The sequence below is a fragment of the Mastigoproctus giganteus genome, chromosome 1 (genome assembly GCF_048544385.1).
Source record: "Mastigoproctus giganteus isolate SK-2022 chromosome 1, ASM4854438v1, whole genome shotgun sequence".
Classification (NCBI taxonomy): domain Eukaryota; kingdom Metazoa; phylum Arthropoda; class Arachnida; order Uropygi; family Thelyphonidae; genus Mastigoproctus; species Mastigoproctus giganteus.
In genome coordinates, this window is record NC_143575.1 from 16500291 (window position 1) to 16518071 (window position 17781).

Here is a 17781-nt window from a genome sequence, read left to right on the forward strand (position 1 = left end):
ATAGACCAGTGCTTAGAAGAAATGACTCTTGCACTAGATGATGATTGTCCACATCGTACAACGATATTCAGGTGGTATAGAGAATTCCAAAGGGGAAATTTCACTCTGGAGGATTCTGAGAGGCCGGGAAGGCCACGAACGTCAGTTACGGAGGAAAACGTTACTGCTGTGAGGAAAATGCTTGACGTAAACAGGCGAGTGACCTACCAACAGATAGAGGATACTTTGGGCCTAAATGCACCAGCAATTCGTTCGATTCTGCAAGATCATTTGCACGTGAAGAAACTTTGTTCTCTCTGGGTGCCGCATCAACTGACCGAAGAGCAGATGACACGACGTGTGACTTGGTGCCGGGAGATGTTAAAAAAGTTTGATAAGGGACAATCTCGGTATGTGAACAACATCGTGACAGGTGATGAGACTTGGCTGTACTATTACGATCTGCCGACCAAGGCTCAAAACAAAGTTTGGGTCTTTGATGATGACGACACGCCCGTAATTGTCAGAAAATCCCGATCTGTAAAGAAGAAAATGATAGCTGTATTTTTCAAATCGAGTGGAATTGTGGAACGTGTCGTTTTGGACAAGCAGAAGACAGTCACAGCTAAGTGGTATACTGAACAATGCCTGCCTAAAGTCATTGGATCTATGAAGAACCTGCGGCCAAAGTCAAGAATGGACACCTGGTACCTCCATCACGATAATGCTCCAGCTGACCGCGCCAAAGCCTGCACCGAATATTTGACCACGACAGGACTGAAACTTCTCGAGCATCCTCCCTACAGTCCAGATCTTGCTCCCTGTGACTTTGCACTGTTCCCGCATGTGAAAATGAAGCTAAAAGGGAGGCGGTTTTCCAGTGATGAGGACCTTCTACGGGCTTGGGACAACGAGTGTGCTTTACTCCCTAGTGAAACTTGGCAGAACTGGTTTAAAGATTGGTTTCGGAGGATGGAGAGGTGTATTGAATGTAGAGGAAATTACTTTGAAAAAATTAAATAAACAAAGCTGTATTGCAAAACTTTCCTAGTACCCTTTGTATATATATATATATATATATTTTTTTTTTTTACTTTGTTCCAACTTCATTCCAGCTATTCTGTTCAAAATGCTGGAACCCACTATGCTTTAAGGTTATTTTTAATGGTTTTATTAAAAATTCAATAAGTCTACTGAATAGGGTGAAAATGTGCTACAAAATTTATATTAGTATCAGAATAGCCAAATGATGTAAGGAAGTGCAGACTTTATCTGCATATACAAAAACTATCACAATTACTCATACTTTTTCCACTGCCAAGAAGTGTTCTTTAAATTTCACTTTGAACACTAACTAAATTTCTATATAGACTATCTTGGGCAATGCAGAAATTTTGTTTATAAACACTATGCAAAAAGGTAAATTTCACAAAATCCAGCCTTCTGTTACTCCTTAAGACTTTATAATTGTATCCTTTGACTCTTTTTCTACAAGTGAGAACATACTTTGTTTTATTCATCCCTTTGAGACCCTTATAAATACCTTCATAAGAACAACCCTCACCCACAAGCCATCTAGTTTTCAAATTTCAGTTATAGCTCCTAAGTTGTTCTTTGTAGGGACAGCGATCAGTGTTCTTCACCAATTTGGTTGCCCTTCTTTGAACCTGTTATAGAAGTTCTATCTTCCTTTAGGTGTATCCATGAAAACTTGAAAACACATTCCAGTTCTTTGTGACAAATTCATACTAGCTACACAAATATCAATGCTGTGTTTCTTATACAACTGCATTCTTATCAAGATAATCCTACAATACATCCCTAATAATGGACTTCGTATTTTCCCTGCCACAAAAGTTAAACTTATGGGTCTGTAATTAACACATTACACCAGTGGTTTTCAACTGGGGTGCTGCAACAACATTCTTGGGGTGCTTTGTAATTTGGGTTTAAGTTACTTAAAGATATTATTATTATTATTTTGAAATTTATATATTTATTTCATTATAAAAGGGTACATTTTAAAGGTACAGTACAATATCCATTGTACCATATCTTTTTAATTTTGTGGTGATCTATAATTGATCTTTATTTAGTACCTCTATATAAAGAATAAAATTATTATATAGGTATATATTAAAAGGTCGAAAACCACTGTGTTAGGTATTTCTTTTATCCTAGGGGTGCCGTGAAAAAAATTACTGGAACACTAAGGGCGGTGTGAACCGAGAAAGGTTGAGAACCTCTGCATTACACCCTTGGAACCACCTTTGTAAAGTAGACAGACATTTGCACATCTCCAAACTATTGAGATTTCACCAAGGATGCAGCGATTAATAATGGAAAGGGGTTTGATATTCTGTCCTGCTGTTGGCTTATATATCACTGGCTAAATCCCATCAACTCATTGTGCTTTTTGACATTCAAGTGTGATTAATTTTTCCTTTAATATAAATGGATAAATCCCAACAGCTCTTAATGTCTTTTTTTTTCATTTGCAACCATGACAGTTTCTCTTTCAATCCATTTTCTATGATCACACAATCATGTAGTTTCCAATAACTGATATTTGAAACAGGTATTAGAACTCAATTCTAAAAGAGTACTCTCGTGTAAATACTGGTGCAAAATATTTAATTCACTAGTTGTTCTTAGCCCACTTTTACAAAGTATTTTCATTGTCTGCTTTAGCATGCCTTGCTGAACAAGTAACTTTATGGATAAATTTATACCTGTCATAGTATCCAGTATTTTTAAAATTTATATTGAACCCATGCAATATACTTCCTTTTCTCTTACTAACTTCATTAATTGAGACTTCATTAACTGAATAGTCATCCACTTTGGTGGATAACTACTGCAACAATAATCCTTGAATGATCTTAACAATAATCAATTTTAATAATAACAATCAAACAACAACCTTAATAATAACAATCAAACAACGATCTTAATAACAACCCTTTAAAGTTTAAAAAATTGATGAGTAACCTTTCCATTTGCTCCTTTGAACATTTCCTGCTTAGAATTTGTACTCATTAGATTTACCAAATGTTTCAATTGAACAGAATTCAAATACAGGTGACCCCCGCTTAACGCTGATAATTCGTTCCGGAAAAACAGAGCGCTAAGTGAATCTGCGCTAAGCGAGCACCACATTCCCATAAGGTAACGTATGTATTTGTGAGTTGTGGTCGATGCCATAGGATATTTCCTGATCAATAATAAACAGTAGTAAAAAGATGCACAAATGTCGGTCAAAATATTTAATATTCAAATATTTGTATGTATAAAATATTCTGCATTACATACGTATATAATTATGTGGTAATAGGATATTTCCTGATCAATAATAAACGATAGTGAAAAGATGCACAAATGTCGGTCAAAATATTTAATATTCAAATATTTGTACGTATAAAATATTCTGCATTACATACGTATATAATTATGTGGTAACTACTTACGTATCAAAATTAAACTTAAAATTCCAATTAAAATCATGAATTTAATTGATCTAAATTGATTTAATTTAATTGATGAATTTAATCAAGAAAAATATGTTGATTTTGGGTTGAACTTTGGCCCTCTTCCAAATAAACTAAAAGGGGTATTAATTTTAAATCCCCCGCAGCATTACCACCCAACAATAAAGTTAACCGATCCTTTGCCGCTTTGAAATCTGGCATGTTTTTTTCTTCTTTCAATATGAAACTTCTTTTAGGCATTCGTTTCCACAAAAGTCCTGCTTCATCTATTTTAAAAACTTGTTGAGAAGTATAACACATAATATCCCTCTTCAATAATTTTAACAAGTTCTTTTTTGAAAGTTTCGGCTCCTTAATCTGCACTTGCGGCTTCTCCCTGGATTTTAAATCTATTCAACCAGCCCTTACTAGTTTTAAATGGTTCCACATTTTTTTTTAGGTGAGTTTTTTTCAGATCATCGTATTGTATCTTTCCGGCTTTCCGGAAATAAAATTAATTCTTTATTTTTTTATAATTGTTCTTACAGTTAAACTTGCAAGTCCTAAATTATGGCACACATCTGCTTGTCTTTGACCGGAATCGATTTGCTTCAAAACATCTAATTTAATTTTAAAATTCAGTCTTTTTCTTACATTTATAGTTTTCGTACTGCACCCAGACCTTGTTGCTTTTTTATTCTTATCGGCCATTATTAACTCTTCGAAAATGTAACTGCCTTGGTTGCATTAATTATGATACAATGTTCAAGTATCATTGTATCATAATTTTCCCGAGATCAACATTTTAAAAAAATGTTGATCTCGAAACTACATAACAAGTCACTGTACTGCAATTAAATTAGCGTGCAAGAAAATATCACTGACCGTGGGAAAATTTCTCAGTCGGCATGGGAAATGTTTTAATGCTGTTTTGATATTCATTTTCAAGCCATCGACTCCATCAAATGAAACGATTTCGTTAAATATGCCAAAAATGCAATCTGTAAAAGAGCGTTATAGTGATCTGTGACAATGTTATAGTCAGATACGGGTTATAATATAAGAACAGCATTATAGCGAATCGGCGTAAAGCGAACTGCGTTATAACAGGGGCCTGCTGTACTGTTGTGTATGAAATGGTTCAAAAAATATTATAATATATTTGCCAAAATTCATCAAATGCTTCATGCTCAAAGACAGTGTTAGAAGGAAAGAAACATTTTCAATTCAAAGGATGGATTTAAAATTAGAAGAAAATTAAGTTAATAAGATTAAAGAATGAATACAGGAAATGAATAATTAAATAAGCATTTTATTATATAAAATGTATGTTAATCAATTTATCGATTTGTTTTATAAACAATGCACTTACCCTCTTCTTTTTTATCCTTTCTAGCTTTTTCTTTAGATGAGAAACTACATTAGGTTCCAACAGTGCTTTAGCAATATTCTGCACTTTCTCCTATAAGAATATCCAACTTTCAATATTTGCAGCTCTAATAATCAAAAGATATAAAAATTGCATAGTAACTACAATTAAAAATCATAGAAACTGCAATCCCATGTTCCCCCTCTCAGTATTACTGCAAGCCTTTTTTTTTTTTTTTTTTGTACACCTATAATACAAGGCATAAATATTCCATTAAAGTTTCTACAGACAGGCATTCGAATTATTACAACTTGTTACACATATATTAAATTAAAAAAGTAAGACATCATTCTAAACAACAAAGATACATGATATCAAATAACTTAAAGTCCTGTGTTAAAAATAGCACATGTAAAAATAATATAAATATAATATCTTTATTGCAACCAGCAAAAATAAGTATATTTTACATATATGCAATGCCCATAACAGCAAAAATGCTAGGGGTTTAACACAGAAACAAACTAAAACTCTAATAACAAAAACATAAGTTGTAAACACATGAAAAGATTTTTTTTTTTTTTTTTACAATATCAACAAACCAATCAAGGAAAAATAGTAACAGTCACTCGGTTGAAGACAAGAGCTGCTCCATGATGATACATCTTCTGTAGGCTTTGTCCTCAATGAATTTCTTATAGTCAGCATCCATATCTTGGACGTTCTGAAGCATCTCCATTGGCTGGAATCTGTCGCCCTTCCTGAGCTTCCACACCATGGACTGTAAAGAAGGGAGGACCCTTACGGGTCTCGGGGGGGATTCTCCAACTACAAATCTGCCAAAAACTTGGCCTGTTGGTTTCACCCGCTATCATTTTAATGGTGACGAGCAAGTGGAGGGTGAAGATCCGTTCTGAGACTTTTCTGTAGTTTAGAAGTTTGTCATTTCTGAAGTATGTGTGAAGGGTGGAAGCTTGTGCTTGAAGAGCACGCACCGAAGAAGCCAGTACTCATCAGATGAGATGGTTTTTAGCGTGGTTTTTGCTGCCGATGCCCAGATTTCAGATCAGTAGGTAATGACTGGCTAAAGAAACCGGTAAATATATTGAATGGTGTACTGAGACTCTGTGACATGATGTTGTTTGGCAAGCCATCTGGATCAGCAGGCCTTATTGTGAATATCTGCCACATGGTGTTTAAAGCTGAGCTTAGGGTCAAAGATGACCCCAAGATCTCTGTGCTTGGTTACTGGAGGAATGGAGGTTCCATGGATTTTCTGGTTTAGTTGAGTTGGGTGTGATTTGAGTGAGAGCACCATTTGTGCAGATTTATTTGGATTAATCTGGAGAGAGAACTGTGCTAAGTACGTAACAAGAGCTTTTAGGCTGTTGTCGGTGTCGGAAGCAGTCTCAGGTTGGTCGGTCCCATGGATCCGATAGAGGAGCTTCAAATCATCTGTGTAGCTAAGAAAATCCATTTCCTGGAACAGGAATGGGTGGATGGCAGCAGTAAAGAGGAGCCCAGACAGAACTCCGCCCTGGGGAACACCTACACTGACTTTCTTAGTGAAGGATTTTTTATTCACCGTCAGGTGAAGAACCCTGGTTGTAAGAAGCGACTTTAAGAATTCAAGGATATTTCCTTTAATCTGGTATCCCTCCTCACATAGCCAAAGGAGGGGCTGGACATCAATGCAGTTGAAGGCAGACTGGATATCTAGATACACAATTGCCATCTCCTCCCTATCCTGTAGAGCCTCCAGAATGGTGTTAGTAGTTGCCAACAGGTTGGTAATGGTGGACCTGCATTTCAGTGCATAACGGATAAATTGTGAATTGCATGGGAGAACTTGGTTGGTTAAGATGGGAAGAAGGCACTTCTCCATAACTTTGAGGATGCATGACGCGTTAATAACTGGCCTGAACTGTGATACTGAGGTAGCTTCATGTGTTTTTGGAATTGCCTGAACTATATATTGGTTCCAGGCTGTTGGGAAACTTTGAGTTGTGAGAATTCCATTTATGATTTCTAGAGGTGCATCTATGATGAAAACACTTACACTCTTAAGGATAAATTGTGGGATACCATCAAATACAGCACATGATGTTGGTGGGATACTACTGATGGACTGGATGAGCTCTCCTTTTGTAATGATGATGGATGTGAAGGTATCTCTCGGACAACTGTTGTGAAGGTTCTTACAGTCTGACGCATACTTGGGCTCGAATCTTGTAATGTGGTCAAGCCATTCGATCGGATTAATTTGTTGAGGGAAATCATCAAGACCTGCCTTAAACAGTGTCTTCCCTACCTTGAGTAGGGAAGACACCAGATATCAATGTAGGCTTTCATGGCTTTAGATTTATTTCTGTTAAACTGAGCACGGGTTCTTGAGTATGCTATCCTGTCTATTAGGTCTGATGTGGCTTTCCATTTTGCATGAAGCCTTTGCTTATTCTGAAATTCGAGGCTGAAGTGTTGGTTCCACCATGCTTTACTCCGGCGAGAAATTGACATGGTTTTTGATGCTGCAGATCGAGCAATGGAATTCAGCCAGCAGGTAAGAAAGTGCAGCCCGAGCTGTGAATGACATTAGTTTAGGGCATCCCAAGGAAAGATGGATGCTTCAAAGCAGCATTTCTGTGGATCAAGGAGTGAAGTACTAATCACATTTTTCTTAACTGGTATCTGATGTTGCCATGGTGACTTGGAAGCAATTGGGAGACAGAGGGCTACTGTTAAGTGGTCTGACATGAAGGCTGTTTCAGGCTGGCTGTCTAAGGTGAGGGAGTCTGTTGCAAAGATTAGGTCTAACTGGCTAGTGCCTCTAGTGGGGGCAAAGTTCTGGAGGGTCAGTCCTACTGCAGCCAGATTAGAGGACAACAATCTGTGAAGACTGTGTTGGTCTGTGCTAATATTAAAGCCTCCACACACAAAAGTAAAGTTTCTTTTGGGTGGCATTGATTAATGATCCAGTTAGAGACCTCTTGTATAGTGTTCTTAACTAAAGGTGGGGAGATATAGACTGTGCACATGTCAAGTCTGTTGTCTTGGACACTGAGTGGGACTCTTACAGTTTCAAACAGTTCTGTCTTCAAAGTGGCTGAGCTAGTCAGTAAGAATTTCTGTGTGTTGAAGAGAATGCCTACACTGCCACCAATCCTCCGCTCTCTTGAGGCAAAAATACCAGAAAAACATGCAGGTTGAGAGAAGGCGAAGTTCTCTTCATTAGGGGAGAGCCAAGTCTCTGTAATGCAAATCACGTCATACAACCTTGATAGGAGAAGAATTTCCATTGTCTGAAGCTTCTTTCTCAGGCTTCTAGCGTTTTGGTAGAAAACAGTGCACTTCATAGAAGTTTTGATGTATGTCCTTGTTGGAGCTCTGGTGGCCTTTGAATATTGGCTTTGATTCGTTCTGGAGGTAATTCTCACTTTAATCTTCATATGTCCCTCAGCAGTTGGTGGCAGGTGTTCTTACCATTAGCATTAGTAGAGGCATATGATGCAAGAAAGCAAGCTTATTCAGCATCAGCCAAAAAAAAAAAACACACACCACTCCCATTTCACCCCTCCGTTCGTTCGAAATACCTGTCCAGTTGAGCTTTAAATTTGTTTAGGCTATCAACCTCAACAACAAGTGATGGAAGTCGGTTCCACCAACCAACCACCCGCTGGCCAAAGGCAAATTTCCGCACATCTATCCGACATCCGTCCTTCCTCAATTTGAATTTATGCCCTCTGAGGTGATTATTCTGAGCAAGATGAAGAATCCCATTGGCATTGAGCATGCTCAAACCATTCAAAACCTTATACACCTCTATCAGATCACCTCGCCGGTGCCTAGTCTCCAGACTCTGTAATTTGCAAAACTTAAGCCTTTCTTCGTAAGAGCACCCCTTTGTTCCATTCACTAATCTTGTTGCCCTTCTCTGTACCCGTTCCAGCAGCTCTACATCCTTCTTGAAATGAGGCCTCCAGATCTGTATACAGTACTCAAGATGTGGCCTAACCATTGCCTTATACAAGGGAATAATCACCTCCTTATCCCTGCTAGAAAAATTCCTGTATATCATTGACAAGACACCATGAGCTACTCTTGCAGCTCATCTGCACTGCTCAGAGAACTTCATATCTGCCTGCACAATTACCCCCAGGCCCTTTTCATTCTCCACCACTGTCAGTGTAGTACCGCAGAGGTGATACGTTGCTCTGGGGTTACTGTTTCCCATATGTAGTACTTTACATTTGTCAATGTTAAACTTCATTTGCCACCTCTCAGCCCATCTGTTCAACCTTTCCAGATCCTGTTGCAGCAGCATAGCGTCAGTAGTGTCCTTAACAACCCTGCCAACCTTTGTATCATCAGCAAACTTGGACATTAAACTTGATATCCCATCATCAATATCATTCATAAACACCGAAAACAACAACGGACCCAACACTGAACCCTGAGGAACTCCACTAATAACGTTAGTCCACGTTGAGCAGTGTCCATTGATTACCACTCTCTGTCTTCTGCCACTCAACCATCCCCTTATCCATAGCAGCAATTTGCCTCCAATGCCACACTGCTCCAATTTGTGCAGCAGTCTTCCATGTGCAACAGTATCAAAAGCCTTTCTAAGATCCAAATATATAATATCAAAGTTATTCCCTGCATCCAGTTCTTTTGTGACTACATCATAGTATCCAATCAAATTGGTCAGGCAAGACCTGCCCTTAACAAAACCATGCTGCGTCTGAGCTATAACTGAATTCTTCTCTAGATGATCCTGCAGTGCTTCTTTAACCAGTGCCTCCATTAATTTACCTGGAACAGAAGTTAAACTAACAGGTCTATAATTACTTGTTCAGCCTTTGATCCTCCTTTGTGAATTGGGGTTACATTTGCACATCTCCAGTCCATGGGTACCCTCCCCTGAGTCCAAAGAAGCTCTCATAATTATGGCTAGGGGTTTGCTTACTTCCTTTGCTGCCTCCTTTAATATAACTAGATAGATCCCATCCACCCCAGGTGCCTTTTTTATGTTTATCCTCAACAATCTCTCCTCCACGTTCCTCTCAGTTATCACAAAACCATCCAGCTTACTGCCAATGTTTACTTTACCTACATCATTCTCCTTCCTGAATAACTCCTCATGCGTGAATGTAGATGCAAAATACTCATTTAGATTGTTAGCCACCTGAGCAGGATCCTCAACTGTTGAACCATCAATATCCAGTGGACCAATCTGATTCATCCCTTTCCTTCTTGAGTTTAAATATGTAAAGAACTCTTTTCTGTTTTTCTTTGCATCCTTTGCCAAGGATTTTTCGTAGTCTGCCTTTGTCTGCCTAATCTCCTTTGTGACTTGGTTACAGACCAACTTATATCTATCATAGGCTTCCATGTCACCCATTAATTTGTATGTATCCCATGCATTTTTCTTCTCTGCCACATGTCTCATTAGTTCATCTGACAACCATTTAGGCCTAAACCTCGAACAATATTTCTTAGTTGGTATGTAAAGTCTGGTAGCCTCCAATATTAGTTCCTTGAATGCTTCCCATTTTGAGTTTGCTGTTGGTAACGTCATCAGTTGGTCCCACTGTGTAGAATTTAAATACTGTCTCAGTCCATCATAGTCGCCTTTACGAAAACAAAAACCCTTCCCTTTACCTCTGATGGTAGTTACCTCCTTGAGTAAATCCCACTTCAACACACTGTGATCACTGCCACCTAGTGGTTCATTTATCTGCAGATTCTTAATGCATGAAGAATCACTACTGATAATCAGATCAAGAGTATTGCTCCCTCTAGTTGCCTCCCGAACATGCTGATGCAGAAAACAATCATCCAATAAATCCACAAAAGCCCTGCTAGTGTGTGAGTGACCAGCCGCCAAATTCCAGTCAATATCTGGGAAATTAAAATCTCCCATTATAAGACTCTCTGATTTACTGGCCCACTCTATTTCCCTGTACAATATCTTATTATACTCATCAGAGTCATTAGGCCTATAGCACACTCCTACTCTCAATTTTGATTTCCCTATGCTTATGTCACACCAAACTGACTCAACACTGCCCTGTCCATCGATGTCGACTGGCTTCACTTCCTTGGACTTTATGTGTTTCTTAATTAATAGCATAACCCCTCCTCCCCTCCTGTCCTGTCTATCCTTTCTATACACATTGTATTCCCCAAATTCCAGATCCGCATTACTTATATCTGTGTGACACCAGGTCTCTGATATCCCAACAATATCTGCCTTTGATGTTTTGAGCAATACCTCAAATTCATCAAATTTGTTTACTAAACTCCTAGCATTGGTGTACACGCAAGTATACCTGCACCTGTTTCTATTCTTAGCTACCCTAACACAACCCATGTGTTTACTTGTACCGCAATGGCTCCCAGCAGTCTCTGAAATATCAAGCATCTTGTTTTTCAGGCTTCTGCTCATTCTAATAGAAGCAGTGCAAGAATCTCTTTCACCTCTGCCAGTGGCTACTGTCAATCTATTGGTTGTTCTTGTTGCTGACTTGTTTCTATGAGGCTGTTCGTACCTTTGGAGAGGTTCGGAACAGTATAACCTGAATGCTTCTCCCTTTTCTTAGACTTGATGGTGGGTCTGAGTCAGCTCTTCCTTTCCTTCGTCATGGTTTCACACCCTTCAGGAAACTGCATCTCGGTAGAGAGATGCTTGGAATGGTAGAAATGTTTCATAAGTGCCCCGGATGGTCTGTGACAGTCATATCCTCTGCTTGCACCTTCACGATGGTGGGACTGTTAGCAATCCTGGGTATAACCTCCATGCTCAAGTACATGGTGGGTGACCACCCAGGTGTGAACCAACGTAATCAGGGGTCGAGGTGTGGCACCCACACCACATGGAGGAACGCCGCCCCTCTATGTTAACAGGCAGTACTAGGTGGTAGATGACTTTCATCAACCGGTGAAATACCACCACTTTGCTCATTGGAGGCTTGAAGTGGTGGAACCCATGTTTAGTCTCTAGAGCTAAGTTCCAGTCAACCCTTTCCTATCTCTTCAATCATGCAGTATGATTGATGACTTTTGAGGTTATGATGAACGTTGTGGCGAGATCCGATATTCCTTACATTTCGAGGGTACAGCTCTAAAACGGTGTTTGTAGGCTGGCCGCTAGTTAGTACACTGGACTGAACCTATTGGTAACTCTCTGGGAGGCTTCCGGATCAGCTAGTGTATAATCTTGCTACCTCTACTCTGCCAGATAGTGACTGGAGGGAGTCCGAGTAGTGTGTATGCGGGGAGCATTGTCGAGGCCACGTTATGTCAAGGATTTGGGTATATTTTTACAATGTGTACGCAATATCCAAAAATTTCATTACTTCATACAGCATGTCCCACGCACTTTTTCTTACTATTGAATACACAATGAATTGTCAAACTAATAGAACAAGCTTATCTGCGAAAAGATCTAAAGCTCCCAAGCACTTCCTAATTCATTTCACAAATATACATGGTCTCAATTCTAATCTCAACAATGTCCATTTCCACTTGCAGTCTGCCAAACCCCATGTACTTTTTCTGAAAGAATCTCAGTTATCGGTTGATTCAACTACTGCTCATCTCAAATGCCCAAATTATTCGCTGTATGATTCCATTCGGCTCAAAGGTGGTACTTGTGCACATGTCCGTTCTGATATTCCTTGTCAGAACGGACAAGGAATATCAGAACGGACATGTGCGTTCTGATATTCCTTGTCAGAGACTTGACAATTTGGAATCTCCTCTCTTTGATCTTCTCTGGCTTAAAATCTCTCTCTCTCTCTACCTCATTGTATAAAATTCATCTGTTGTCTCTACCGTTCTCCCAACTCGACTAATCACTTGGAGCTCTTTGACTTCCTCTCTTTGCAACCTGACTTTCTCCAGTCCAACTTTCCTAACAGTGAGGTAATTTTCCTTGGTGATTTTAATGTTCACAACTCCAGCTCGCTTCCGTTTTCTAGTCACACCGACCCAGCAGGTCGAGATGCTGAGGCTTTTGCAATTACTAATGGCCTAGCACAGATTGTTCATTTACCTACAAGAATACCAGACAATCCTAATCACACAGCCAATACGCTTAATCTTTTTCTCACAAACAACCCTTCTAAGTACACGGTCGAAGTGAGAGGTCCTTTACGCACTTCAGATCACAACTTGGTGATTGTCTCTTCTCAGGAGTCGAAGTCTGTTCCACCAACCAACCACCCGCTGGCTAAAGGCAAATTTCCGCACATCTATCCTACATCTGTCTTTATGGAACCTTTATCTCATGGATATTCCCAACCTCGTGTTGTTTGGCATTACAAGAATGCAAAATGGGATGACCTGCGAGACTTCTTTTCTTCTTTTCCTTGGTCGGATTACTGTTTCAAAACTTCTGATGTCAACGTTTGCTCAGATCGTGTCAGTGAAATTATTCTTGCAGGAATGGAATCCTTTATCCCACACTCCACTTTAAAATCTCGTCCTTTATTAAACCTAAAGGCCTGTGCGGACATTGTCCTTAAAGCTCTTCAAACAGAGAAGTTTTTCCTGATTTATTTTCTGCTTTATTAGTTTAAATTGTCATATTAACTTATTTTCTAGAGTAGCTTTATATTCCTAGTTATGATACTTAGTTTAAAGTTTAACTTAGACAGAGATTTTGTAGATTTTACTCAGTATCGGTAACGGTATCAAATCCACGTGTCACAAACCAAATTTTTTTTAACCAAATTTAGTCGATTTATTAACCAACTGTTATATCAAATTATCTTCTATAAGTAGATTATAGACCTAGTCAGGATCCTTAGTTTATTCTAAATTGAGATAGCGAGATTTGGAAGCTAATCAATACTTACGAGTCCGTAGAAATACCGTTCGTGAATTCCCGCCATTTTTACACGATAGCATAAGCTTAGTGTCGTATAGTGCATAATATAATATTGTCAATTAATCAGTAAATCTATTAATCTTGATAAACTTTATTGTCAATTAAATTGGACTTTTAACTCTATATATATATATATAACGACTTAATCGTAACAAATAATTAATACATAACTATAGTGGTGCACGTGATACGGAAGTTGTATAAAGAGAACTCGTAGAAAACACTAGATACCGAAAAATATATATATATAACATAACTGTTTTGGGATATAACTTAAGGATTTAATTTTTGTTTTGAATTTTATTCAATTAAATCGGAATCATGACTCTGACCAGAGCAGCAAAGCAAAAGGCTCAAGCTAATGGAAGTGCTGTGGTTCTGGGGAGAACTGAGGGGGGCAGTTGCCCTCTGAATCACAGTCTATTAAAATGCACTGTTTGCTTGATGTTTGCGGAGCAGTCGGTTACGGGACATGATACTGCCAAGGGGGATGTCTTTGTGTGTGCACGATGTAAGGAGTGCAAGGAAATCAGGCGACAACTCAGCGTTGTTATGGGCCTTTATGAGAGCTTGAAGGACAGGGTGGATGCCCTCGAAGGAAATAAATTGAGGGGCCCATCAAGCTCTCAGCTGCCCACATCAACGCCAGAGCTTGCACTTGGTCATCAGGCAACACAGAAGCAGCCCCCTACGCAGAATGCGCTGGTCCCACAGGAACTAGTAGTTGTTGGTGACTCTATTGTCAGGGAAACGGGGAACATACTTTGTAAAAAGGATAGGTGGAATAGGACCAGGGTATGTCTGCCAGGGGCAAAGGTTGATGACGTTGTAGAGCGGATATCATCTTTTAAGGGCACAAAAGGTGATATAGTTGTACACGTTGGCACTAATGATATTAAGAGTAGGAGACCGGCGGAATTACTTAGCAAGTACAGGTCACTGTTCAAAAAAAGCCGTGAATTAGGGTTGAACTTGAAAGTGTCTGCAATTCTGCCCAGACACGATAGGAGGGAGTATATGATGAGAGCCTTGTCGATCAATTCGGCCCTGGAGGGATTGTGCAAGGCTCAAGGGGTAGAATTTTTTTCAGCCTGGACTGTACTTGTTAACAGGAGATATTGCTTCTACAGGGATGGGATACACTTAAATAGAAAGGGTGCAAGAATTTTTGCTGATGCTGTCGAGGCAGTGTTAGGTGGGTCGGAAAACTGCTAGTTGGGGGGGATACAAGGACTAATAGATTAACAGTAGCCAGTGGCAGAGGTGGAAGTGATTCTTGCACTGCTTCTATTGAAACGAGCAGAAGTCTGAAAAACAAGATGCAGGATATTTCAGAGACTGCTGGTAGTCATTGCAGTACAAGTAAACACATGGGTTGTGTTAGGGTAGCTAAGAATAGAAACAGGTGCATGTATACCTGCGTGTACACCAATGCTAGGAGTTTGGTAAATAAATTTGATGAATTTGAGGTATTGCTCAAAACATCAAAGGCAGATATTGTTGGGATATCAGAGACGTGGTGTCACACAGATATAAGTAATGCGGAACTGGAATTTGGGGAATACAATGTGTATAGAAAGGATAGACAGGACAGGAGGGGAGGAGGGGTTATGCTATTAATTAAGAAACACATAAAGTCCAAGGAAGTGAAGCCAGTCGACATCGATGGACAGGGCAGTGTCGAGTCAGTTTGGTGTGACATAAGCATAGGGAAATCAAAATTGAGAGTAGGAGTGTGCTATAGGCCTAATGACTCTGATGAGTATAATAAGATATTGTACAGGGAAATAGAGTGGGCCAGTAAATCAGAGAGTCTTATAATGGGGGACTTTAATTTCCCAGATATTGACTGGAATTTGTGGGTTAGTCACTCGCACACTAGCAAGGCTTTTGTGGATTTATTGGATGATTGTTTTCTACATCAGCATGTTCGTGAGGCAACAAGAGGGAGCAATACTCTTGATCTGATTATCAGTAGTGATTCTTCATGCATTAAGAACCTGCAGATAAATGAACCACTAGGTGGCAGTGATCACAGTGTGTTGAAGTGGGATTTACTCAAGGAGGTAACTACCATCAGAGGTAAAGGGAAGGGTTTTTGTTTTCGTAAAGGCGACTATGATGGTCTGAGACAGTATTTAAATTCTATACAGTGGGACCAACTGATGATGTTACCAACAGCAAACTCAAAATGGGAAGCATTCAAGGAACTAATCTTGGAGGCTACCAGGCTTTACATACCAACTAAGAAATATTGTTCAAGGTTTAGGCCTAAATGGTTGTCAGATGAACTAATGAGACATGTGGCAGAGAAGAAAAATGCATGGATACATACAAATTAATGGGTGACATGGAAGCCTATGATAGATATAAGTTGGTCTGTAACCAAGTCACAAAGGAGATTAGGCAGGCAAAGGCAGACTATGAAAAATCCTTGGCAAAGGATGCAAAGAAAAACAGAAAAGAGTTCTTTACATACTTGAACTCGAAAAGGAAAGGGATGAATCAGATTGGTCCACTGGATATTGATGGTTCAACAGTTGAGGATCCTGCTCAGGTGGCTAACAATCTAAACGAGTATTTTGCATCTACATTCACGCATGAGGAGTTATTCAGGAAGGAGAATGATGCAGGTAAAGTAAACATTGGCAGTGAGCTGGATGATTTTGTAATAACTGAGAGGAAAGTGGAGGAGAGATTGTTGAGGATAAACATAAAAAAGGCACCTGGGGTGGATGGGATCTATCCAGTTATATTAAAGGAGGCAGCAAAGGAAGTATGCAAACCCCTAGCCATAATTATGAGAGCTTCTTTGGACTCAGGGGAGGTACCCATAGACTGGAGATGTGCAAATGTAACCCCAATTCACAAAGGAGGATCAAAGGCTGACACAAGTAATTATAGACCTGTTAGTTTAACTTCTGTTCCAGGTAAATTAATGGAGGCACTGGTTAAAGAAGCACTGCAGGATCATCTAGACAAGAATTCAGTTATAGCTCAGACGCAGCATGGTTTTGTTAAGGGCAGTTCTTGCCTGACCAATTTGATTGGATACTATGATGTAGTCACAAAAGAACTGGATGCAGGGAATAACTTTGATATTATATATTTGGATCTTAGAAAGGCTTTTGATACTGTTGCACATGGAAGACTGCTGCACAAATTGGAGCAGTGTGGCATTGGAGGCAAATTGCTGCTATGGATAAGGGGATGGTTGAGTGGCAGAAGACAGAGAGTGGTAATCAATGGACACTGCTCAACGTGGACTAATGTTATTAGTGGAGTTCCTCAAGGTTCAGTGTTGGGTCCGTTGTTGTTTTCGGTGTTTATGAATGATATTGATGATGGGATATCAAGTTTAATGTCCAAGTTTGCAGATGATACAAAGGTTGGCAGGGTCGTTAAGGACAATACTGACGCTATGCTGCTGCAACAGGATCTGGAAAGGTTGAACAGATGGGCTGAGAGGTGGCAAATGAGGTTTAACATCGACAAATGTAAAGTGCTGCATATGGGAAACAGTAACCCCAGAGCAACGTATCAACTCTGCGGTACTACACTGACAGTGGTGGAGAATGAAAAGGACCTGGGGGTAATTGTGCAGGCAGATATGAAGTTCTCTGAGCAGTGCAGACGAGCTGCAAGAGTAGCTCATGGTGTCTTGTCAATGATATACAGGAATTTTTCTAGCAGGGATAAGGAGGTGATTATTCCCTTGTATAAGGCAATGGTAAGGCCACATCTTGAGTACTGTATACAGGTCTGGAGGCCTCATTTCAAGAAGGATGTAGAGCTGCTGGAACGGGTACAGAGAAGGGCAACAAGATTAGTAAATGGAACAAAGGGTTGCTCTTACGAAGAAAGGCTTAAGTTTTGCAAATTACAGAGTTTGGAGACTAGGCACCGGCGAGGTGATCTGATAGAGGTGTATAAGGCTTTGAATGGTTTGAGCATGCTCAATGCCAATGGGATTCTTCATCTTTCTCAGAATAATCACCTCAGAGGGCATAAATTCAAATTGAGGAAGGACGGATGTCGGATAGATGTGCGGAAATTTGCCTTTGGCCAGCGGG

At 39.6% G+C, this 17781-nt stretch overlaps 1 protein-coding gene across 1 annotated transcript in view; it reads right to left on the bottom strand.

The window, feature by feature from the left end:
* The window catches only part of LOC150090583 (uncharacterized), a 153120-nt gene that overhangs the window by 69827 nt on the left and 65512 nt on the right, over window positions 1-17781 (bottom strand). Inside the window, exon 4 of the mRNA XM_090385101.1 lies at window positions 4819-4908. Within this exon, the coding sequence (XP_090241227.1) occupies window positions 4819-4908 (90 nt within the window). The remainder of the gene's footprint in view (window positions 1-4818; window positions 4909-17781) is intronic.